The sequence below is a fragment of the Mobula hypostoma genome, chromosome 11 (assembly GCF_963921235.1).
Source record: "Mobula hypostoma chromosome 11, sMobHyp1.1, whole genome shotgun sequence".
NCBI lineage: Eukaryota > Metazoa > Chordata > Chondrichthyes > Myliobatiformes > Myliobatidae > Mobula > Mobula hypostoma.
In genome coordinates, this window is record NC_086107.1 from 105,974,366 (window position 1) to 106,000,792 (window position 26,427).

General features: G+C 45.4%; 1 protein-coding gene across 1 annotated transcript in view; it reads right to left on the bottom strand.

Moving 5' to 3' along the window:
* The window catches only part of LOC134353522 (endoplasmic reticulum resident protein 27), a 92,420-nt gene that overhangs the window by 17,524 nt on the left and 48,469 nt on the right, over positions 1 to 26,427 (bottom strand). The window contains exons 8-10 of the mRNA XM_063061521.1: positions 14,953 to 15,109; positions 7,614 to 7,649; positions 4,786 to 4,876 (exon numbers count right to left, since the gene is read on the bottom strand). Coding sequence (XP_062917591.1) covers positions 14,996 to 15,109 — 114 coding nt within the window. The 3' untranslated portion in view covers positions 4,786 to 4,876; positions 7,614 to 7,649; positions 14,953 to 14,995. The remainder of the gene's footprint in view (positions 1 to 4,785; positions 4,877 to 7,613; positions 7,650 to 14,952; positions 15,110 to 26,427) is intronic.

Here is a 26,427-nt window from a genome sequence, read left to right on the forward strand (position 1 = left end):
CTTCCCCCTTCCTCTGGATGCTCCAGTTTCCTCTGGCATTCCCAAGCAGCATGGTAGCATTATACACCCAACTGTTGCTGAGTCATCAGAGAATTTCTGTTGTATCTATAATCTGAGGTATACAGGGTAAACAGGAAGGAGCCAACTGTGGGGCCCCAGTGCTGCTTATAGCCACGTCTGACACACATCTCTGAAGCCACACAGACTGCGGTCTGCCAGTCAGGTAGTCCATTATCCAGGATACAATGGAAGTGCCAGCCTGCACTGAACGGAGCTTCTACCCCAGCAATGAGCACTGCATGGTACTGAAGGCACTTGAGAAATCATGATCCTCACAGTGCTACCCTGCTTACCCAAATGGGAGTCAGCTCTGGTCAGCAGGTAGATGACAGCATCGTCAACTCCAGTGTGCTCCTGCACTTTGAACTAGAGGTGATGTATTAATGGTGAAATGTTTAAGGGGAATACAAGGGGAAACTTCTTCACTAAGAGGGTGATGAGTATGTGATACAAGCCCCGAACGGAAGTGGTGGAAGAGGGCATGATTTAAGATAAATTAGCATAAATACATGGATGGGGGGGTGGTACGGTCTGGGTGCTGGTCGATGGGATTAAGCAAGATAATAGTTTGGAGAGATTAGATGGGCTGAAGGGCCTGTTTCTGTGCTGTGGTGTTCTTTGACTCTATGACTCTAGTTCAGGAATGTGAGGGGATACACTTAGGGGTGTAGAACAAGACAGGGGAAGTATCTTAAATGGCGAAGACACTTAGTGATGTGGAGAATCTAGGGGATCATAGACCTACCCTTAAAGGTTGCAGGAGAGAACAAGAAGATGATTAAAATGAGCTACTGATGCACAGAGGAACAGGGAGGTTATGCTGCAGCTGTATACTGCCCTAGTTAGACCAGAGCTGCAGTGTTCTGTGCAGATCTGGTCACCAGATTACAGTACAGATACCACTGTGCTGGAGAGGGGGCAGAGGAGAATTATGACAACGTTACCAGGACTGGAAAATTGTAGCTTTTAGAAAAGATGAGATCAGAACAGTTGTTTTTCTTCGGAACAGAAGAGACGGAGGGTGAGATTTAATTACAGAGTGCAGAATTATAGTGGGTCCACATAGAGACAACGAGGACTGTTTTCCTTCACAGGTAAGAGGGCTGGAGGAGGAGAAGGACAGAACTTATTTTCAGAGGGATGTGGGGCTGCAGAACTCGCTGCCTGGAAGGGCGATGGAGGTAGAGACCACAGTGGCTCCACATAGAGATGAGAACTGGTCTTCCACCAAAGGGTCAACAGCCAGGAGGGCTTAAAGTAAATAGTGAGAGGATAAGCACACTTTCAGAGGGAGATTGGGTGTACAGCTCAGTGCCTGAAAGGGTGATGAAGTAGAAACGTCACTCTGAAAGGTACTTAGGTGCGAATTTGAAGAGGAGAACAGGCAGGGATATAGATCAAGTTCTGGTGGGTGGTATTAGTATGGACTGTATCTTTGGTACAATGGGACAAATAATCTATGATTCTACTATTTTGTATATATTTTAAAATTTTATTTAGAGATTCCGTACAGTAACAGGCCCTTCTGCCCAATCACACCCATGTGACCAATTAGCGTACTAGCCCGCACGACTTTGGACTGTGGGGGGAAACAGGGACACACGGAGGAAACCCATGCGGTCACAGGGAGAACGTACCAGCTCCTGACAGACAGCGATAGGATTGAACACCAATCGCTGACATTTTAAAAATGATACACTAGCCTCTATGCGAACTTATTGCCCAGATTATGTAAAACTATGATTGTTCCAATCGGAAATCTAATAGAATGGATGCATCATCTATCAACCGCCTCTGCCCTGTTGAGACATTATTCTGTTTATACCAGCAGATCTTCCTACCTAGACTCCCCATCACTGTCACTCAGACCAGGGAATAAAGCAGGCAATGCAAGGAGGGAGATCGCATTTGGTTTATTTATTTATTTCTGTTAAATCCGCAAGAGTACACTGGCGCGTGCATATTGGAGTGCTTTTAGACTAGATTCAGAGAAATGATTTACAGTGAGAAGGCATCAAAGAGACAAGGGAGAGATTATAAAAACAGTGGTAACTGCAACGGCGTGCATATTATTAATGATTCACAAATACTAATCTGCCCGTGCCCTAACGTCGCTATAATGTGCGTGTTTTTGCTTCCATCAGCCATAGCCTTTGGAGTTTCTGAAGTGTAAATACCCCTTCAGACCTTTGACAAACTATGCAGGCTAGAGAGATACTGTTACTGGGAAGGGTGGATCAGAGAAGCAAAGCTATGCTGCGTTAGTGGTGAGGAAGCTACAACGGGCGCTTTCCCCGTTGTATCTCAGTGTTGTCTCAGATGGACGTCCATCCGAATGAGTCCCCCATCCCAATAGAGATGTCATTGCCCTTCTCACCAAAAACCTTCCCCCTTTTTATCACCTTCTCTCTGGCCGACTATGAGGAGATGGAGTAACTGCTGAGGAGTCATACTTCCCGCTCTAGCTGTGCAAGGACATGATTCAAAAGTTCACTCCCCCGTCTCTCTCTCTCACTCACTCTGGAGTTGGCCTGACTGGTCACTTTTCTTTTTCCTCTCACGTTTGCCAGAGGAGAGGAGAAGATGGCGGCGCAACGCAGCTCACAGCGGCCACTCCGGTGGTGATGTCTGTTATCTGTCAAGTAGGGTGCCGTGCACCATCCTGACTTGATGGAGATGGACGCGAGAGCACGGAGGAACATCTGGTGAAACTTCTGAAATGCCTGTTTCGCCGCTGCTGCTACTGTGTGGTCTGAAATCTCCGGAGGGGAAGGCCCCGAGTTCTCGGCTTTGCTTGTTGCTTGGCGGCCGGGGTGGGGTCGAAGCGCTCGGCAGAGGATGGTGCTCAGTGTCGAAGGGCTGGTCGGAGGCTCGAAGTTTTCCGATGGACTCAGAGTCCGCTGAGGTTGGGTGCTTCCAATGGTGCTGCGTCGGCAAGTTGGCGGCGCTTGGAGGTTCATGGCGGGGAGAGTTTCTCCCTTCTGCCGTCTGCGTGAGATGATGAGGCTATCAGGACTCTGAAACTTTTTTTTACTGTGCCCATGGTCTGCTCTTTATCAAATTACAGTATTGCTTTGCACTGTTGTAACTATATGTTATAATTATGTGGTTTTTGTCAGTTTTAGTCTTGGTTTGTCCTGTGTTTCTTGTGATATCATACCAGAGGAACATTGTGTCATTTTTTAATGCATGCATTTCTAAATGACAATAAACAAGGACTGAGTGTTCTCATAATCTAAATCTTCCGATTTCCGAACCAGTTGCGAGTTGTGTGGGTAAAAAGGCTAATGGCTAAAGGCATGGAGTGGATATCTCCGATAGTGGAAGAGTGTAGGACTCAGTGTCTGAAAGGGTGATGAAGTAGGAGTGTCACTTTCAGAGGTACTTCTATATGAACCCAGAACAGAACGACGGTGGTGAGTCTGTGGAGGACAAGTCATACTTGATGCAGAGTTTAATAGGTTCTGATCGGTAAAGGTGTCAAAGAGAGAAGGCAGAAAAATGGGGTTGAGAGGGATAACAAATCAGCCATGATGGAATGATAGAGCAGATGCAATGGGCCGAATGGCCTGATTCTGCTCCTATGTCTTATGGTCAACAGCCCAATAATTCGGCCTCACCTTCCCTGGTAAGCCATATTTGCTATTTCCAGTAACTGCATCAATCTGACCACTGCCTGCTCTGACAGTGGGTGGGGGAGGAGATTCTTTGTAATCACGCTCAGTGTTTGGCAGAGCTGCAGTCAGCAAGAAACGGGCCTTTTAGCTCATCAAGTCCACACCGAATATCAAACACCCTTTTTACACCAAAATCCCATGTTCCCAACAAAAGCTCATTTTAACCTTCCATATCCACACCCAGAGCGTATGCTGTAGTGTCTTTCTTTAACATCTCGTCTGAAAAAGCACACCTCTACAGTATAGCACTCCTTCAGTGCTAACATTGACAGCTTAAATCTTATTTTTTCTGATCAAGTCTCCAGAGTGGGACTCAAACCCACAATCTGTTGATTCCAGGGAGTGCCCTCTATTGAGCTAAGATCAGCAAAAAGAGTCAAACATATGGATTCAGTCCTGACGAAGGGTTCCAGCCCGAAACATTGACTGATCGTTTCCACGGATGCTGCCCGACCTGCTAAGTTCCTCCAGCGTGTTGTGAGTGTTGCTTTGATCCCAGCATCTGCAGAGTATTTTGTATCAAACATATGGAAGTTCTTTGGCTATATAACACCTTTGATTCAATAGAAGTACCTTAGCAATAATTTAAAATTACTCCTCATAAAGATGTGTTAGGATACGGGACCAGAGTGTGGGAAATGGCTCCCACAGGTCCACGATCTAAGGATCACCACTCCTGAGGTTTGGAATGACACAACGCACACAAAACGCTGGAGGAACTCAGCAGGTCGGGCAGCATCCACGGAAATGAATAAACAGTCGACGGCTTGGCCCAGAGATCCTTCTTCAGGACTGGAAAGGAAGGGAGAGTGAAAAGGTAGGGTGGGGGGAGGGGAAGGAGGACTAGCTGGCAGGTAATAGGTGAAACCAGGTGAGGAGGAAAGGTGAAGGACCGGAGAAGAAGGAATCTGATAGGAGAGAAGAGTGGACCGATGACAAGACGTTGGAATGATGCCCCCCAACAAGGAAATTCCTGGGGATGTCACTGGGACAGTAATAAATTGTCAGGGGCTTCAAAACAGAGAGGGAAGGGTGTGTCAGGCCCTACCTCTCGTACGATGGTACGTGGTGGTAGCACCCATAGGCATGTCTCTTTCTCCTCACAAAGTTGTTTGCCGACTGCGTGCCCATGAAGGTTTCTACAGGAAATAAGAAAGTGCTCTGGGTTAATGAGCAACCAATCTACACAATGTAACTGGGATCTGCACCCCTACCCTAATGCCAACCATGCCTGCTTTACCTTGTTAAATACATCCAGTGGTCTCTTTATTAGCTACCCCCTGTACCTAATAAAGTGGCCACTGAGTGTAGGTTCATGGTCTTCCACTGCTGTAGCCCGTCCACTTCAAGGTTTGACATGTTGTGCGTTCAGAGATGCTCTTCTGTACACCACTGTTGTAACGTGTCATTATTTGAGTTACTGTCTCCTGCCTGGCCATTCTCCTCTGACCTCTCTCATTAACAAGGTGTTTTCTTCCACAGATCTGCCGCTCGCTTGGTTTTTTTTCTGTTCTTTGCACTAATCTCTGTAAACTCTAGAACAGGGGTTCCCAGACCCTCGGTTAATGGTAGGGGCCCATAACCATAAAAAGGTTGGGAATTTGGGAACCCCTGCTCTAGAGACTTCTGTGTGTGAAAATCCCAGGAGATCAGCAGTTTTTGAGATACTCAAACCACCCCATCTGGTACCAACAATCACTGAGATCACGTATCTTCCCCATGCTGATGACTGGTCCGAACAACAACTGAACCTCTTGACCTTCACTGCATGTGTTTATGCATTGAGTTGTTGTGCCATGATTGGCTGATTAGATATTGGCATTAAACGAGCAGGTGCCCAGGTGTACCGCATAAAGTGGTCACTGAGTGCGAGAAGATGACAGTAATGACCAGGTCGTTTCAGTCTCCAGGGCAGACAAGAGCTGCGCCTCTGTGTTGAAGGAGCTGCTTACAGCTGGGTCATGGTCATGATTTAACATTGGCTGCATATCCCAGGATTGGGAGGGGAATTTGGGATCCTTCATTTCCTTATTGCTGGAGGCATGGGCCACTGGGAAGTCAGTGTGTGGGATTGTCTCACAGTGAGGGTCACTGTGTGTGTGTGACCTGTTCCCCCAGTGAGGGTCAGTGTGTGTGTGACCTGTTCCCCCAGTGAGGGTCAGTGTGTGTGTGTGTGTGACCTGTTCCCCCAGTGAGGGTCAGTGTGTGTGTGTGGGATCTGTTCCCCCAATGAGGGTCAGTGTGTGTGTGTGTGACCTGTTACCCCAGTGAGGGTCAGTGTGTGTGTGACCTGTTCCCCCACTGAGGGTCAGTGTGTGTGTGGGACCTGTTCCCCCAGTGAGGGTCAGTGTGTGTGTGACCTGTTTCCCCAGTGAGGGTCAGTGTGTGTGTGTGGGACCTGTCCCCCAGTGAGGGTCAGTGTGTGTGGGACCTGTTCCCATAGTGAGGGTCAGTGTGTGTGTGTGTGACCCATCCCCCAGTGAGGGTCAGTGTGTGTGTGTGTGTGACCTGTTCCCCCAGTGAGGGTCAGTGTGTGTGTGAGACCTGTTCCCCCAGTGACGGTCAGTGTGTGTGTGTGTGACCTGTTCCCCCAGTGAGGGTCAGTGTGTGTGTGTGTGACCTGTTCCCCCAGTGAGGGTCAGTGTGTGTGTGACCTGTTCCCCCAGTGAGGGTCAGTGTGTGTGTGTGGGACCTGTTCCCCCAGTGAGGGTTAGTGTGTGTGTGACCTGTTCCCCCAGTGAGGGTCAGTGTGTGTGTGAGACCTGTTCCCCCAGTGAGGGTCAGTATGTGTGTGACCTGTTCCCCCAGTGAGGGTCAGTGTGTGTGTGACCTGTTCCCCCAGTGAGGGTCAGTGTGTGTGTGACCTGTTCTCCCAGTGAGGGTCAGTGTGTGTGTGTGACCTGTTCCCCCAGTGAGGGGCAGTGTGTGTGGGACCTGTCTGCTAGTGAGGGTCAGTGTGTGTGTGGTACAGTCCCCCAAGACGGTCAGTGTGTTTGTGTGGGAAAGGACCCTGGTAAGTGCCAAGAGATGGAGAACAACTGCATCATGAAAAAACAGGAAAAGAAATTTGGTTATCAGAATGTAACCAGTTCTGTGGGAATAATTTTGACAAGGAGGACGTCTTGCAGGTCTGCTAAGGAGCTGGTGCAGGAACAATGGGCTGCAAATTGGCCAGTCTACAATCAGCAGGAGTCGAATGGAGGCCAGGGTGACGTCAGAGGCAGAAGAGAGAGTTTATGTCAAACGGATTGCGTTTCTGTTATTAAATTAGCGCCAAATGACTGGGATTGCTGTTTTCATACAATACAGCATGTGCGACATGATCTCAGCCAACAGACAACAGGTCAAGACATTTAGCAGAGAAAGTCAGCTCTTCCAGAATAATATGGTCACGTCATTGAGTAATTAGATGGTAGTTGAAGATCACAATATGAGATTAGCGAGAATTGAAAGACTGTCATCTTGAGAATTACGTAGCATCATTACAGGACAGTGGTTTCAGTGTGCGGTTGTGATGACATCAGCTGGTTTTAACTGCCCTTTGAAAACTTTCTCTCTTCCAGTGTAGCTGGCAGTTTCTTCCCCCGGTGATTTATACATCACTCAACCTGCACTTGGAAGCTGACACACTGTCCCTTCACAGGAGGTAGCAAAGTCCCAACTCCTGCCCAACCCCAGTCCCTAGCTCTCACCCCACTCACCCTTGCCCCCTCTCTGTGCCCTTTGGCAACCCCTTCATGCTTGGCTGAGATGAGATCCCCCTAGGCACTGCCCCTCTCACTGTCCTTAGCTTCTCGTTTCCTGTCCACTCACTAGCTCTCCACATCATGCACTGTTATAACCTTCAGTGTACAAACTCTTGGCAGATGTACTGACCTTCTTTCTCGGCTGATCCGATGAATTCTTTGGGGGCTGGAAGAGAGAGAGAGAAACAAATAGAATTCAAAGTACAGCTGGCAGAGTCCACCAAATCCTCAACCAGTTTAAAGAAGTGCAGTGGGGGGCACTTACAGAGTCCAAAGACCTAGATACAATACTGACGGGTTCTGTCCATGTAGAGTTTCATTGTGGACTTCAGAAAGGGTAAGAGGAGGGAAAACACACCAGTCCTCATAGGGGGATCAGAAGTGGAAAGAGTGAGCAATTTCCGTAAGACCATAAGACCACAAGACAAAGGAGCAGAAGTCGGCCATTCGGCCTATTGTCTGCTCCGCCATTTTACCATGAGTTGATCCATTCTCCCATTTAGTCCCATTCCCCCGCCTTCTCACCATAACCTTTGATGCCCTGGCTACTCAGATACCTATCAATACACCCAATGGCCTTAAATACACCCAATGACTTGGCCTCCACTGCCGCCCGTGGCAACAAATTCCATAGATTCACCACCCTCTGGCTAAAAAAATTTCAAGTCCCTGGGTGTCAATATCTCTGAGGATCTAATCTGGGCCTAACATATTGATGCAGCTACAAAAATAGCACAACAGTGGCTATATTTCATTAGGAGTTTGAGGAGATTTGGTATGTCACCAAAGTGCACATTTCTACAGATGAACCATGGACAGCATTCTAACTGGCTGCATCACCGTCTGGAAGGGGGTCGGGGGGCATTGCACAGGATCAAAATAAGCTGCAGAAATTTGTAAACTCAGTCAGCTCCATCATGGCCAGTAGCCTCTCCAGCATCCAGGGCATCTTTAAGGAGTGATGCCTCAGGAAGGCAGTGTCCATCTTTAAGGACTCTCATCACCTAAGCCATGTCCTCTTCTCATTGCTACCATCAGGGAGGAGGTGAAAGCAACACTCACAACACGCTGGAGGAACTCAGCAGGTCGGGCAGCATCCATGGAAACGCTGACTGTCCTGACGAAGGGTTCCGTCCCGAAACGTTGACTGATCATCTCCATGGATGCTGCCCGACCTGCTGAGTTCCTCCAGCGTGTTGTGAGTGTTGCTTTGACCCCAGCATTTGCAGATTATTTTGTGTTTAGGGAGGAGGTGAGGAAGCCTGAAGACACACACTCAACGTTTTAGGACCAGTTTCTTCCCCTCTGCCTTCTGGTTTCTGAATGGACATTGAACCCATGAACACTATCTCACTACTTTAGCACTGCTTACTTAATTGAACACATATCTATATAGACTTTTGCACAATTCTGTATATTATGCCAGTGATATTAAACCTAATTCTGATTCTAATATTCTCTGTGACCACATAGGGTTTCCTCCAGATGCTCTGCTTTCCTCCCGTGTGATTTAGGTGCGTGGGTTGGTGGGCGAATTGGCCACCGTAAATCATGGCCAGTGTGTGAGTGGGTGGCAGAATCGGGGGGCAATTGTGTTATGTCTTGTAACTTCAAAACATTAAATTAATTCAAAGGAAAACCTGGGGAGTCCGAAATACGGGAGTATCTTCAGCTTTACTTTTAGCGAGGCGCACACGTATCACGTGGTAGCATGATGACATATGCAATTAATGTATTTTTACATATAACCCATAATTAATTATTTAAATGAACAAGACTGCTTAATTAAAGAATCCCCATATATAAGTGTACTCAAATATTATTGAAATACACAAGTTGGTGAGAGTATAGGGAGCATAAATGGGATTAGTGTAGGATCTGTACAAAACCGGTTGTTTGATGGTTGGTTAGGACGAGCCGGTGTACTTGCACTGTGTGTGACTCGACTGAACCTAGCAACAGACACAGGTAAGCAACAGGTCAGTGTGAGAGTGAGAGGACGCTGAAGTGTCAGATGTGTCCTCCCACACATCACAGAGAGGAGAAAGCGGCCAAGATGATTCAGCAGACGAAAATCCAGAAAATCATGAACCCCCCCTGGTGAAGCAATGGAAATAAATGAACAGGGGTTGTTGGGCTGACAGAAACTGTGGATACTGTGGAGAATGCAGCAAAGGAGATGACTGGTAATTGGTTTATTAAAGTACAAATTTGAAAGTAAATTCATTATCAAAATACACATGCTACCATATTCAGCCCTGAGTTTCATTTTCCTGCGGGCATACTCAATAAATCCAAAGAGTAGTGACTATAAGAGAATCAATGAATAATCAGCAAACTAGGGTTTTCAACCAGACTGCAGAAGAGTCCTAAGGCTCCTGTACTTTCTTCCTGAAGGCAGCAACAAGAAGAGAGCATGGCCTGGGTTGTGGAGGTCCCTGATGTTGGATTGAATTGGCTTATTATTGGTGCAAGTACCAAAATGCAGTGAAAACCATTGGTTTGCCATCCAGGCAGATCGCTCCGCACGTAAGTACAGTAAGGTTATGCAAAAGAAACAAGAATGCAGAATATAGAGTTACGGTTACAACGAAAGAGCTGTGCAGGTAAACAGACAAACTGCAAGGGTCATGATGAGGTACATGGAGAGATCAATGCATGCCCAAGAAGGCACCCACAAACATCTTGTTGGCACATGGCATGCAGTGCCCCCACTCGATTCTTTAAACACCACCCATAATAAAAAGATACAAAATGATTATTTTCACTGTCAAGCGAAGCAGTGTTTGTTTCTTTTCCACAGGAGATGTTTTCTCAGGAAATCTCCATAATTATTGTCATTAATTCACTAATGAATGATAACGTCTGTTCAAAATTACCGTGGCATGCTAGAGAATTTTGTTTGGAAGATTATTGCCAATTTGGGCGCACATTTGTGAAAGGATTTGCCACCCCTGGTATGGGTGGAGATACGTCTCTACTGAAGGAGGTGTAAGGCACTCTTTCCCTCTGCTAGCCTTGGGCAAGATGTAGCACCTGCTTATCCCCACGATCAGGGTCACGTGAAGCCATGGTAACAGGTGGTGGATGGTCGTATGAGCAGCTGGTGCATATCACAAGTCCTAGTTATATGACCACTGACACCAGGCAGACAATCTCTGAAGAGTATTGATAATGGCTGGGGTCTCCCATCTTGTAAAGACACTGCCCAGAAGAAGGCAATGGCAAACTACTTCTGTAGAAAACTTTGCCAAGAAAAGCCATGGTCATGGAATGATTAATGTCGCCCACGTCATATGACACGGCACATAATGATAATGATGATGGTATGGGAGGTCTTATAACAGCAGGATGGAATCTGACCTTCAGCCCAGAGGTACGTGTTCTTAGTCTTTGTACCTTCTGCCTGATAGGAGGGGGGGAAGAGAGAATGACCGGGTGGGTGGGATCTCTGGCTGCTTTCAAGGCATTTGAAAAGACAAAGTACACTGGAGCAGGGAACATTTGGGTAAATTTCTGACAGTATTCCCGTGAGTCGGGGACATCGGTGGCAAATATCAGGCTTTGTTACCCATCGTTAATTGTCCCTAAGAAGAAGGTGGCGGCTGTCGTCTCAAATTCTTACAGTTCTTCGAGTGAGGGAGACAGGCATTGGGGTCAGAAAGGGGTTCTTGTGGCCATTCGACCCATCTAGTCCGTGCCAAGCCATTAATCTGCCAAGTCTGTGCCGACATGGTATTCTGCCTACTCCCATTGGACTGAACCCGGACCATGGGCCTCCATGCTCCTCCCATCCATGTACCTATCCAAATTTCTCTTAAATCGTGAAATCAAACCTGCACCCACCACTTCTGCTGGCAGCTCATTTCACACTCTCACCACCCTCTGAGTGAAGAAGTTCCCCCTCATGTTCCCCTTAAACATCGCACCTTTCACCCTTAACCCATGACCTCTAGTTCTAGTCTCACCAAACCTCAGTGGAAAAAGCCTGCTCACATTTACCCCACCTATACCCCTTATAATTTCGTATACCTTCTACATGTGACTCCAAACCCACCAATGAGATTGCCTCTTAATTTACCTCACATGCCACTCAGGAAGATGACCATTGGCAAAGCTCAGTAAATGCCAATCTTGTCCAGGTCCCCCAAAAAATGAATAAATAAAGAAAAATTCTCCTCTCAATCCCATTTCGACAACCGTGAGTCAGTGTCAGGTGGGAGATACGAGAACTGGCTCTCTCTTAGGCTAGGCCATGGTGTCCGTGAAGACCAGAGTGAACACTGAGGCACTTCAGGGACACGTGGACTGGACGTCCCACTGGGTGGATGGACAAGGCAGGGAAATTCCGGAGCGAGAGTAGAGTGAGGAATTATAGGGAAAGTGAACCAAAAGATGGTGGCAGGAGCGGTGCGATCTAATTTCAATGCTGACCTGAGGTGCTGCCTTTGTGGAGTTTCCACACTCTCCATGGTTCTCCGGTTGACCAAAGGTCAGTTACTTAGAAAAAAATAACCTTTAGTGTAAGTGAGTGATATGTGTAGGTAGGGAAGGGGACTGATGGGATTGCTGTGAGAGCTAGTGTACTCTCAATGGGCTGAATGGTCTCCTCTGTCGTAGGAAACTATCAGTAGGTGAGACTTAGGGCAAGTGGAAGAGAGTTGGTATCAATGTTACCAGTGCACATTGTAAGAGGAGGGAGCCAAGAACAGAGCCAACATGGAGCTTTATACAGTGTAGTGGCCAGCAGGGCTGTCGCAGATTATGTTTCACCCGGTCACATTTCTCTAAGCTTTCCCTTATTGATTTATTGAGATACAGCATGGAAACAGGCCCTTCTGGACCTTCAGATGCTGCCCAGAAACCCCCAATTTAATCCTATTCTAATCACAGGACAATTTAATTTTACTAATTAACCTACCACCGGTCAACATTCCGAGCCGAAATCCTTCATCAGAACTGGAGAGGAGGAGCTAAAAAGTCAAAATAAAAAGGTGGGGGAGTGTGGAAGGGATGGGGGATGGAAGTTACTACAGTTATGCACGCTGTTCCTTTTTGTAACATCGACTGTTTATTCATTTCCGACACCGAGCACCGAGCACCATCTCTGCCGAGCGCTTCGACCCCGCCCCGGCCGCCAAGCAACAGGCAAAGCCGAGGACTCGGGGCCTTCCCCTCCGGAGATTCTGGATCACACAGTAGCAGCAGCAGCGAAGCAGGCATTTCAGAAGTTTCTCCAGCTGTTCCTCCGTGCTCTCACGTCCGTCTCCATCAGATCAGGATTGTGCACAGCACCCTACTTGACAAATAACAGACATCACCACCGGAGTGGCCGCTGTGAGCTACATTGCGCCGCCATCTTCTCCTCCTGCCAATTCATAATTATCCTGAGAGCTCCCTCAGGGTGGAGAGACATGGTGGGAGGAACCTTGGAATGAGGAAGGAAACGTGGTCTGAGTGGAGTGAGGAATGTTGAGGGGAAGAGTTGGCAACGGTGGGAGGGATGTACATTAATCTGGCAAAACTATCCTGGGGGAAACTTCAAAGTGAAGTCAAAACTCATTAATCCCATGTTAAAGTTTATTGGGGAACAAGCCCTGGAGGTGAAGCCAAGGTCTGGGGATTTAATTGAAGTGCAGCCCAGAGGCTCATGTCACTGAATGAGACAGTGGTCTGGCACCTTCTAATGTAGCCTCATCTTTTCAGGTACTCCCGATTAGCAATCCCTACACAGCTCCTTCCCCTGCACCTTGAGAACCTGAAGCAGACATATCTGTCTATGTTTGGTCCACATCCCTCTAACCTTTCCTGTCCAAATCTTTGATAGCGTCTTTTAAATGTTGCAATTGTACCTGCCCCAAAGACGTCACCTGGCATCTTGAGGTTTCGCTACACAGTGCATACCATCCTCTGGGTGAAGAAGCTGCCCCTCTGGTCTCTTTTAAACCTTTAGCCTCCTTTAAATCTTTTACCCCCTTCCATGGAAAAATGATGGTGTACATTTCCTCTTATGACTTTATATATCTCTATAAGGTCATTTCTCGGACCCACGCTCCGGTGAATAAGATCTAGCCTGCACAATCTCTCCCTATAATTTAGGCCCTTGAGTCCTGGAGGTGTGTCCTGCTGGGACCAGGGCACAAAGCGCTCAGTCTACTCATCCAGGTGGCCTTTACTTACACCCAAGTTTAGAATGGGACAGGACATCTCACTTTGTAAGTTGTTATCACCTCTGTACTCGAATATTCTGACTCTCTCCTGTCTCCACAAATATAAGACCATGGCAACCCCAACTTCTCAGCACCAAGGACCATTCATCGTGACCTTCACTAGTTCTGGGTTGAGCAAAGCCTTGCTTTTAAAATTATCATCCATGCTTTTAACTTCCCCCTTGTCTCCCTTAGTTACCTCACCCTAACTCTGCAACCTCCTCCAATCCTAGAACCGTCTGTGGTCTCTATGTTCCTCCAGCCCAGCCCTCCTCATCGTCCTGCGACAACACCACCATCTTGTCTTCAGTCACCCGTGCCCCAAGCTCTGGAATTCCCTCCGACAATGCTCCTTAATCATCCCTCTTTCAGTCACCACTGAACATCTCTGGATATGGTGCCAATTTTTGCTAGATAACGTTCCTTATAAGAAAGGTTAAGCGAGCTAGGGAGTGAAGGAGGATGAGAGGTGACTTGATAGAGATGTACAAGATGATAAGAGGCATAGATAGAATGGACAGCCAGGTAATTTATTTTTCCCCAGGATAGAAATGATTAATAACAAGGGGCCTAAATTTAAGATGGTTGGAGGAAAGTATAGAGGGTGATAGGCTGACTTTGGAGAGGACGGTGCTGTTTTGCAGCAGAGCAATATTGACCTCTATTGTCTTAGCCTGCCTTTCACTGTGTAATGTTGCACATTGGCTTCTTCATGATGTAATATCTCCCATGCCCAAACAGTCTATAGAGCATAAAGATGAATGTCCAAGCTCAGATGAAGATGAGCTTGAATTACACAAAGATAAAGATCTGATGGATTCGGGGATGTTTCCGATAGTGGGAGAGTCTAGGACCAGAGGGCACAGCCTCAGAATACAAGGACATCCCCTTGGAACAGAAATGAGGAGGAACTTCTTTATCCAGGGGGTGGTGAAACTGTGGAATTAATTGCCATTGACGTCTGTGGGGGCCAAGTCTTTGGGTATATTTAAAGTTGAAGTTGATAGGTTCTTAATTAGTAAAGGTAACAGGGTGAAGGCAGGAGAATGGCGTTGAGAGAGAAAATAAATCAGCCATGATTGAATGGCAGAGCAGACTCAATGGACCAAAAGGCCTAATTCTGCTCCTATGTCTTATGGTCTCACCCGTATTCTATCCATCATATAGGTGTTTGATGGGACAGTTAGATGGAGCTTTACTCTCATTCTGTACAGTGTATGATAGTCCCTCTCACCGCCCATCCACTTCCGATGGACTCACCCTCACTTTGATGTTAACAAAAAGTGTGAAAGAATTCTTCTTCTCATCTGTGTCCACCAAAGTCACGGATCTTTCCGCTGCCGGGTGCAATCATGGGATTACCGAACGTCTCCCAGGGCTGCAATTTTAAGTCCCTGCTGGGACCATCTTGAAGAAACTAACAGTGTAAAAAGAAAACATTTTGTTGAAATTAGGCTTCATTTGCAGAGTACAGAAAATTCCACTTAATAAAAAAGAAAGTGATGGTGTGGAATGTATTGTAAACGGTGACACGTAGCAGCTCTGATCCGTTCTGACCATAGAATCAATTACCTCTCCTTAAGTACTACAAATATTTAAAGGCTGTTCCATAGAATTTCCAATTCCATGTCAAGCCATGGTCTTCTTAAATGGGGGAACAAGATCAAGTGGTCAAGTAGTTATCTTTAAAGAGAGTTTACAGTGCAGAAGGCTAATTCGACCCTTTGAATTCATGCAAATTTTACTTTTAAAACTTTTTAAACTTTTTAAAACTTTATTTATAAAATATAAGAAATATGAAAAACAGAATACACAGCCCAGCACATCACACAAGCCAATTTTTCGTCCTTGGACTCACTTTACACCGCACGCTGTCGGAGCAGTGCTGCCAGGATAATCAAGGACACGACCCACCCAGCCAACACAATTTTCATCCCTCTTCCCTCCGGGAGAAGGCTCAGGAGCTTGAAGACTCATACGGCCAGATTTGGGAACAGCTTCTTTCCAACTGTGATAAGACTGCTGAACGGATCCTGACCCGGATCTGGGCCGTACCCTCCAAATATCTGGACCTGCCTCTCGTTTTTTTTTTTTTTTGCACGACCTTATTTTCCACTTTTCTATGTTGTATTTATGATTTATGATTTAAAATTTTACTATTTACTATTGATTTGTACTCCAGGGAGCGCGAAGTGCAGAATCAAATATCGCTGTGATAATTGTACGCTCTAGTATCAATTGTTTGGCGACAATGAAGTAAAGTAATATACTCAAAGTGTTGATCGGTCTATACATTCATAGTATCGCCAGTTTTATATATTAGTAAGTAACGTGAGCACGTTCTGTACACAGAGCACCATGGCCACCCATGTGGGCTTCTTTGAGCAATACACTACCTCTTGTGTTTCAGATGTTTTTATACAGATGTTGCAAGGGTCAGTAACTTTAAATTCCTTGCTGTTATCACATCCACGGATCTGTCCTGGGATAGACACATAATTGCCATAGCAAAGAAAGAATGACAGAGCCTCTACTTACTTCAAAGTTTGTGGAGATTTGGCATGTCACTGAAAACTTTGACACTTCGACAGCTACGCAATGGAGCGTATCCGTGCTGCATCACAGCCTGGTATGGATACACCAATGCCCTTCAGTGGAAAAGCCTACAAAATGGGGTGGATACAGCCCAGGCCACCACAGGCAATGCCTTCCCCACCATTGTACCCATCTACAAGGAGCCCTGCCACAAGAAAGCAGCATCTGTCATCAAGGACCCCCATCGAAGGCCATGCTCTCTTCTCGCTGCTGCCATCGGGAAGGAGATACAGGAACCGTAGGTCCCACACCGCCTTCAACCATCAGGCTCCAGAACCACTGCGGATAACTCTGAACTGATTCCACAACCTATGGATTCACATTCAAAGATTCTACAACTCATGATCTTAGTGTTAATTATTTAGTTATTCATTGCACTTACCCAGTCTGTCTTCTTTTGTACATTAGTTGTTTGTCAGTCTTCGTTTGTGTGTAGCTTTTCATTGATTCTATTGTATTTCTTTGTTCTACTGCGAACGGCTGCAAAACATGAATCTCAGGGTAGTATACACTGACATATGTGTACCTCGACGATAAATTTACTTTGAACTTTGAACTCAATGTGTCATGGCTGAAGAAGCCCAGACTGCAGTCCTTCCCACACGATATAACTTTGTGTTGGTTACACCGACTTCAGTGTATCCCTCAGCATGCACCCCAACAGGCCGGAGTGTGCCAGTTGACAGCATTCCCTTACAGACACCTCGCTGTGTTGGAAGATCAATCAGTTTTGGGCAGACCAAAGTACATCTTTCACCAACTTGATGATCTTCCACCAGCACTTAATGTTTGGTTGAATATGCAGGGCTATTGAAACTAATCCCAATTTGTCCAGATCCTGGTCCTTGTGGGGCACGGCTAATCAAAGTGTTTTTTCGATCTGTTGGATTAAAACACCCATTGAAGCCCCCATTCAATGGTTTTAAGATAGATCAAGTTTGCATTCATTTATTTAAAGACTTTGCTTCCCTCTCCCATTGATATAGGGAGCTCCAACGGTGCTCAGAACGAGACATAAGTGACTTGGTTCAAGATCAAGGACGAAGGGTCAAAGTTCAAAGTAAATTTATTATCAAAGCACGTCAGTATATACAACACTGAGATTCATTTTATGCATTAGCGGTTAACGTAGCACTACTAGTAACCTGGGGTTCAATTCCAGCCGCTATCTGTAAAAAAAATTGTACTTTCTTCCCATGGGTTTCCCCTGGGTGCTCCAGTTTCATTCCACATTTCAAAGACGTACTGTTTAGTAGTTTACGGTCACATGGGTATAAATAGGAGGTACCTGGTTCCATGCTGTATCTCTAAGTAATCAATTAATAAATAAATAAGCAAATATAATTTATACATATTAGCAATTTGCTGTGGTGCATTGCGGAGGGTGCAACATGCAAAAACAAAAAAAATTCAACAATTACAAAGAATAGTTATATAAATAAAATTAGAGATTAAAGTAAGGATATGGAATAAGTATGCATAATTACCAACATGTATTTGCAATGTAAACAGCATTTTAAAAGTGGCACAAACAAAATGCTGGAGGAACTCAGCAGGCCAGGCAGCATCTATGGAAATGAATAAACAGTCGATGTTTTGGGCCGAGACATTTCTCAGAGTATCTACGGTGCAATGACAGGAATAGATAGAGAGGGTGGGATATATAACCAGAATGGTTGATCAGATCTAGGGGAAGAAAGTTTTTAGATGCTGTGATTTTTTTTCTAATAGCCCTATAACGCTTTAGAGAAGGGAGTTTTTGGAAAAGGCAGTTTGCAGGGTGGGTAGTGTTCTCAATGATTTTTCCTGCCCACTTCATTGTCTTGGACACATACACACCCTGCAGAGATAGTAGTCTGCAGCCAATGACTTTTTCTGTTGACCTGAGAGTTTGCTGTAGCTTTTGTATACACCTAGTGGCCATTTTATGAGCTACCTTCTGTACCTAATAAAGTAGTCACTGAGTGTATCTTTGTGGTCTTCTGTTACTGTAGCTTATCTACTTTCACGTTTGACCCGTTGTACATTCAGAGATGCTCTTCTGCACATCGTTGCTGGTTATTAGAGTTATTGCTGCCTTCCCGTCAGCTTGAACCATTCTCCACTGACCTCTCTCATTAACAAGGCATTTTCACCCACAGAACTGCTACTCACTAGAGTTTTTTTTTTGGATTTTTGCGCCATTCTCTGCAAACTCTAGGGAATGATGTGCATGAAAATCTCAGGAGATCAGCAGTTTCTGAGGTACTCAAACCATCCCGTCTGGCACCAACAATCACTCCACCATCAAAGTCACTTAGATCACATTTCTTCCCCCATTCTGATGTTTGGTCTGAACAACAACTGAACCTCTTGACCAGGCCTGCGTGCTTTTATGCATTGAGTTGCTGCCACATGATTGGCTGATTAGATATTTGCATTAATGAGCAGATGCACAGGAGTAGTTAATAAAGTGGCCACTGGGTATATGTTGCCACTGGAGGAAAGCTCCCCCTCTTGTCAACCCTATCTGGATCAACCATATTTTCAATCAGCAATTATCCTTTTACATCATCTGGTATGAGGGGCGGCGCTACACCACAGGAGCGAAATATGCTGCAGAGAGTTGTAAACTTAGTCAGCTCCATCATGAGCTACATCATAGCCTCCAGGACATCTTCAAGGATCGATGGCTCAAAAAGGTGGAATCCATCATTGAGGACCCCCATCTCCCAGGACATGCCCTCTTCTCATTGCTACCATCAAGACGAAGGTAATGAAGCCTGAAGGGGGAATGTCGACTCAGACCATGAGAGGCCTGCGTTGGGCATTTTCATGCCTTACAAGGCGCAGATTGGAAGTCTGTGTGGGGCACCACTCCTCACACAGACACTACAGCAATGTGTGATTAAGTGCCTTGCTCAAGGACACAAACACGCTGCCCACAGCTGAGGCTCAAACTAGCAACCTTCAGATCACTAGAGGAATGCCTTAACCACTTGGCCACATGCCCAACACAAGCCTGAAGGCACACACTCAACAATTCAGGAACAGCTTCTTTCCCTCTGCCATCTGATTTACTGAATGGACATTGAACCCATGAACACCACCTCACTACTTTTTTATTTCTATTTTTGCACTACTTATTTAATTTAATTATTTAAAACACATATACTTTTAATTCATGTGTAGCCCCCCCCCCCCCCCGGCCACCCTCAGGGTCGCTCGGCTCGCTGTCGTCTAGGGAAACAGCCTCGGCCCCGCCAAACTGGATAATTCGTTTGTGTGGATGCTGTGTGATGTACCCCACCCCGCACAAATAACAGACAATACACCAGATACGATTTACAGTTTATAGATATTACTGGAACTATATAATTAAGAGAGAATAAAATATGAAAGGAAAATGAAAGGCGCCACACTTATCAAAGTTCAATCTCTTCGTGCACAAAACAGTTGGAGCTCAAGGACCTTCTTCTTCACCCTGCGACCCCCTTGGACCACCTCGACCGGCCACCTGGGACCAACAACGGTGGTCGACCAGATGCTCCACAGGAGTCCGTCTCCGTCTCCTCGCCGAACGTCCCGCTCGGGGTCCGATCTCGTTAGCGGACATCACAGCACATCGTCCATCCTCTGTCTCGCTCTCCCGCCTTCTGCCCCCAAACCCCGCGCATACAGTATCTTCAAATACACCAAAACCATAACAACTATCCCAATTGGTTAATAATATATTTTTATCACACTCTAAACCAAAACAAGCTGCTAGCGCAAACTTTCTCAGCGTTTAACACAACAAAGCCGCATTCCCCAGATTAACATAACAAAGACGCCATTTTAATTAGCCTCCGCAGTAACATAAAAGTCAAACCCCCCTTACACATGTTTTTTCTCTATTATTATGTATTGCATTGTACTGCTGCCACAAAGACAACAAATTTCACAACGTTATACCAGTGATATTAAACCTGATTCTGAAGATATCATCCACTAAGTCTTAGTCTTTAAACCTCTTGGTGTAAGTTTAGTCACTGTCCCCTCCCACCCGTTCTCCTCTAACGCAAAGAAGACAACCCCGTTCTAGCTAGTCGCATAACTGTGATGCATACGTGCTGGTAATGCCTTAACTCTCCTCTCCACCTTCTCCAATGCCGTCAAATCCCGACAGTGCAGGGGTTCCCAACCATTTTCATACCATGGACCTCTAATATTAACCAAAAGGTCATTAATGGAGTGACCACAGTTTTATCCACTGTTCCTACAGTTGCTTATTGTATCGTGCTCTTGAACCCACAGCTTTATCACTGACGGAGCCTAGTCCATAAGGCACAAGTCCCCAGATGGTGCACAGATGAAGCCACGATGCATTTTCCTTCCTCTGCGCCACGTAAATGAGGGCTGCCGTGAGAGTTTTATGTCAGGACAAAATGTGCAAGTGGAGTGAGACCACACACCGGGGGAACGGCAGGAGTCGAGATTAACGCACAGTTGCTGTGTGACTCGAGGCTTGTTAGTGGTGAACATGACAGATTGAAGGGGAAAGGGGACCAGGACACCATAGATCACAGCAGAGTGCCTTCAGAGTAAACTAAACAGCTTTCATGGATGGAAAACTTCACATGAAATTGGAATGTAGGTGCTGTGTTCAAAAGGAACAGTACACTCCATCAGGACCTGGCTAGTACATGTCACAAAGACATATTTCCATTCTGTTTAAAACAATCCATTCCCCCTCCCACCGCCAACCCCTCCTCTTATCTAAAACTATGGAATACTTGAACAAGGAATTTTCTTTAAAGCTTTCCTTTTGTAGTTGTAAATATAAGACACTCTACAGATGTTGGAAATCCAGAGTAACACACACACAAAATGCTGGATGAACTCAGCAGGTCAGTCAGCATCTATGGAAAGGAATAAAGAGCCAACATTTTGGGGCAAGACCCTTCATCAGGACTGGAGAGGAAGGGGGAGGAATCCAGAATAATAAGATGCGAGGTTGGAGGGGAAGGAGTACAAGCTGGCAAGTGATAGGCTTCTTCCTTCCTTCCTTTCCAGTTCCAATGAAGGGTCTCGACCCGAAACATTAACTGGAGTACAAGCCAGAAGATGGTAGGTGAAGCCAGTTGAGGGGAAGGTAGGTGGGTGGTGGGGCGGAGGGTGGTGATGAAGTAAGAAACTGGGAGGTGATAGGTGGAAAAGGTAAAGGGCTGAAGAAGAAGGAATCTGATAGGAGGGGAGAGTGGACCAATGGTGAAAGGGAAAGAGGAGGGAGGGGATAGACAGGTTAGGAGAAGAGAAGGGGTGAGAGGAGAGTCGGAATTCATGCCATTAGTTTGGAAGTTACCCTTTATAGTTGTGTTGTGGTGATCGGAAGTGTGGGAAGACAGCTATTTCTCAAATGAATGTGATAGAGTGGATGTGGAGAGGATGTTTCATACGGTGTGGGAGACTAAGACCAGAGGACACAGCTTAGAATAGAGGGACGTCCATTTAGAACAGAGATAAGGAGAAATTTCTTTAGCCAGAGGGTGGCAACTCTGTGGAATTCGTTGCCACGGGCGGCTGTGGAGGCCAAATCATTGGGTGTATTTAAGGCTAAGCTTGACAGGTTCTTGATTAGTCAGGGCATGAAGGGATATGAGGAGAAGGCAGGAGATTGGGGCTAAGAGGGAAATGCATCAACCATGACAAAATGACAGAGAAGACTCAATGGGCCAAATGGCCTAATTCTACTCCTACATCTTATGATACCAGGCTGCCTGATCAGTGACTAGCGGACTCTGACCCATAGTTTTGACCCAAAATTCTGACAATTCCTTTCTCCCCACAGATGCTGTGCAAAGTATTGTTTTCCATTGCTCCAGATTCCAGCATCTTGTGTGTCTCAAAGTCAAAGTAAGCTTATTGTCAAAGTACATCATTATCATGTACTACCGAGATTCATTTTCTTTTAGGCATTTACAGGAAAATAAAGAAACACAATAGAATTAATGGGAAACTATGCATAAACAACGACTGACCAACAACCAGTGTACACAAGAGGACAAGTTGTGCAAATAATGAGATAAATAATACTGAGAACATGAGTTATAGAGTCCTTAAAAGTGAGTCTGTAGTTTGTGGATTCAAAGTAACTTAGATATCTAAGAATGGATGTGCTGACATTGGAGAGGGCCCAAAGGAGGTTCAGGAACATGATTCCAGGATTGAAAAGCTTGTCATATGAGGAGGGTTTGATGGCTCTGGGCCTCTACTCACTGGAACTCAGAAGAATGAGGGGCAACCTCGTTGAAACCTATCGAATATTGAAAGGTCTCGACAAAGTGGATGTTTCCTATGACGGGGGAGTCTAAGACCAGAGGGCACAGCCTCAGAATAAAAGCATGTCCAATTAGGATGGAGATGAGGAGGAATTTCTTTGGCCAAAGAACAATGAGCATCACTCAACTTCACTTGCTCCATCATTGAAATGTTCCCACGACCTACAGACTCACTTTCAAGGACTCTTATCTCAAGTACTCAATACTTATTGCTTACTTCTTTATTATTATTATTTCTTCTTTTTGTATTTGCATAGGTTGTTGTCTTCTGCACTCTGGTTGAATGTCCTCGTTTGGAGGTTTTTCATTGATTCTGTTATGGCTAATATTCTATAGATTTATTGAGTATGCCCACAAGAAAAAGAAACTCAGGGTTGTATATGATGACATATATGTACTTTAATATTAAAATTTAGTTTGAACTTTGAAAACAGTACAGCACAGTACAGGCCCTTCAGCCCACAATGTTGTGCCAACCTTTTAACCTACCCTAAGATCAATCTAACCCTTTCCTCCTACATAACCCTCCATTTTTCTATCATCCATGTGTCTATATTAGAGTTTCTTAAATGACACTAATTTGTCTGCCTCTACAAGAAGATACATTTAAGGCAGAGATTGATAGGTTTTTGATTGGTAGGGAGGCTAAGGCTTATAGGGAAAAGGAGGGTAAATGGAGTTGATAAAAATCAACCGTAATTAGATGACAGAGCAGATTCAATGGGCTGAATGGCCTAATTCTGCTCCTATATCTTATGGCCTTATAGGGTACTCACTATAATACCAATTTAAGGAACATTTCTGATGAGATTTCTGACCAGATTTCTCTCTGGCATCTTTGGTACAAATCTCGGCCAAGCAATTTTAATTTCCTTCTGAATCCTATGGCGTTTTACGATCGCTCCATTTCCAGCCACCTCACGAGAAACGGGTTAATTTATTACAGGTGCATATAAGGAACATAACTCGATATTTACTACGTGCCAATTGGAGCCTCACATTTTGTGAGCCACCTCACGGGGAACTCCCTGCTTCTTTTAGCCCCTTACCAATTGAGTGGTTCACCGCATAAGCCTTGGTCTAAATTGTCTGCTTTGAAACCATTAAGAGCTCCTTTAACGACCTGTCTGGATAGGTCTCTTTCACTTACTGTACTTGAAGACAATTTCAGTGTGAAACATGAACACTGCTTTGCCTTCAAATGCATATCACAGACACTCTACACTGGTGTCTATAGCAACACACAAAATGCTGGAGGAACTCAGCAGGTCAGGCAGCATCTATAGAAAAGAATGAACAGTCGACGTTTCGGGCCGAGACCCTTCTTCAGGACTGGAAAGGAAGGGAGAAAGGCAGGATATGAAGGTGCGGGAGGAGAAGCTGGCAGGTGCCAGTCCTGATGAAGAGCCTCAGACTGAAAGGTCGACTGTTTATTCCTGTCCTTAGAATCCGCCTGACCTGCTGAGCTCCTCCAACATTCTGTGTGAGTGGCTCTGGACTTCCAGCATCTGCAGAATCTCTTGTGTAGGTGGTAGGCTCCCTCCCTCCTCCTTTCCAGTCCTGATGAAGGGTCTCGGCTCGAAACGTTGACTGTTTATTCCCCTCCATAGATGCTGCCTGACCTGCTGGGTTCCTCCAGCGTTTTGTGTGTGTTGCTCTGGATTTCCAGCATCTGCAGAATCTCTTGTGCTGGTGACTATACCTTACACGAGGCTCTTGCAAACCCTCCTCACCTCACCCCGTTATGACAGCATTCACATTCTACTTCACTTGGTTGTTTAGCCAGCTTTCCCTTAAGTTCACCATTGCCATTCATCTCAACTGCTGCCTACAAACAAAGTCCACCCCAAGCACCTCTCTCCAAATCAATTCTGGGATTAATCATTATCTCCTGTACCTAATAAAGTGGCCAGACTGGATGTTCATGGTCTCCTGCTGCTGTAGCCCATCCACTTCAAGGTCCGACATGTTGTGCATACAGAGATGCTCTTCCGCACACCACTGATTTGCAACATGTGGTTATTTGAATTACTGTTGCCTTCCTGTTAGCTTGAAATACTCTGACCTCTCTCATTATCAAGCTGTTTTTCACCTACAGTACTACCTCTCATTGTTTTTTTTTTGTTTTTCGCACCATTCTCTGTAAACTCTAGAGACTGTTGTGCATGAAAATCCCAGGTGATCAGCAGTTTCTGAGATACTCAAACCACCCCGTCTGGCACCAACAATCATTCCATAGTCAAGGTCACTTAGATCACATTTCTTTCCCATTCTGACGTTTGGTCTGAATAACGACCTCTTGACCATGTCTGCATGCTTTTATGCATTGAGTTGCTGCCATGTGATTGGCTGATTAGATATTGTATTAATGAGCAGGTGTACAGGTGTGCCTAATAAAATGGCCACTGAGTGTACAGTATAGGAGGAAATGTTTCCCAAATCCTGCTGCTTAACTTTAAGAACCAAAGATCATAAAAATAGAAGATCGAATTATTATTATTTAAATAGTGAAAGACTGCGGCGTGCTGTTGTGCAGAGAGACTTGGGTATGCTGGTACATGAATTGCAATGGCTTGGTTTACAGGTGAAACAAGTTCAAAGATTCAAAGTACATTTATTATCAAAGCATTTATGTAGTATACAACCCTGAGGTTCATCTTCCCACAGACAGCCATGAAACAAGGGGGATATTAGAGGAAGGTTTTTTACTCAGAGAGTGGTTGGTGCGTGGAATGCACTGCCTGAGTCAGTGGTGGAGGCAGATACACTAGTGAAGTTTAAGAGACTACTAGACAGGTATATGGAGGAATTTAAGGTGGAGGGGTTATATGGGAGGCAGGGTTTAAGGGTCGGCACAACATTGTGGGCTGAAGGGCCTGTACTGTACTGTACTGTTCTATGTTCTACGAAACAAAGAAACACGATGGAATCTATTCAAAGAAAACATCAGGTACCCAATGTGCAAAAAAAAGAACAAATCATGCAAACAGCAAAAAAAAAACACAGAATATAAAATATCAAACCACAGGGTCATTGAAACAGACCAGTTCATTTTAGCACTGCGTCAACTGCAGGCCGCGGTGCCAGTTTGCCCTGATCAAAGTCACACAAGATATCAATAAAAAAAAAGTAACTAGAAACTCAGATAACATGAGCTCCAGCGACCAATCCGCAGACTGCTTTGATTAAACCTTGCCCAAGACCCAAGACTCCAGCATCATTCTTCGGCAGCAAAGAGTAAGGGCGGGGAGAGAGAAAGAGAGACAGAGAGAGAGAGAGAGAGAGACCAGACTAGGTTATTAAGAAAGCAAGTGGAATATTGGCTTTCTTTGCTCGAGGGATCGAATTTAAGAGCAGGGTGGTCATGCCTCAACTGTGCAGGGTACCGATGAGACCATACCCTGCAGTACTGTGTGCAGTTCTGGTCTCCTAAACTTAAGGAAAGATTTACTGGCTTTAAAGGCGGCGCAGAGGAGGTTCATGGGGTTGATTCCAGAGATGAGGAGATTAACAGATTAGGAGAGATCGAGTCGCCAGGGACTATACTCACTGGAATTCAGAAGAATGAGAGAAGATCTTACAGAAATATTTTTAAAAAAATGAAAGGGACAGATATGATAAAGGCAGGAAAGTTGTTTCCACCGATAGGTAAAATTAGAGCTAAGGGACATAGCCTCAAGGTTCAGAGGAATAAATATAGGACAGAGATCAGGAGGGACTGCTACTCCCAGAGAGTCGTGAATGTGTGGAATTCTCTGCTCCAGAATTAGAATCAGGTTTTATATCACTGGTATATGTTGTGAAAATTATTGTTATACAGCAGCAATACAATCATAATGAA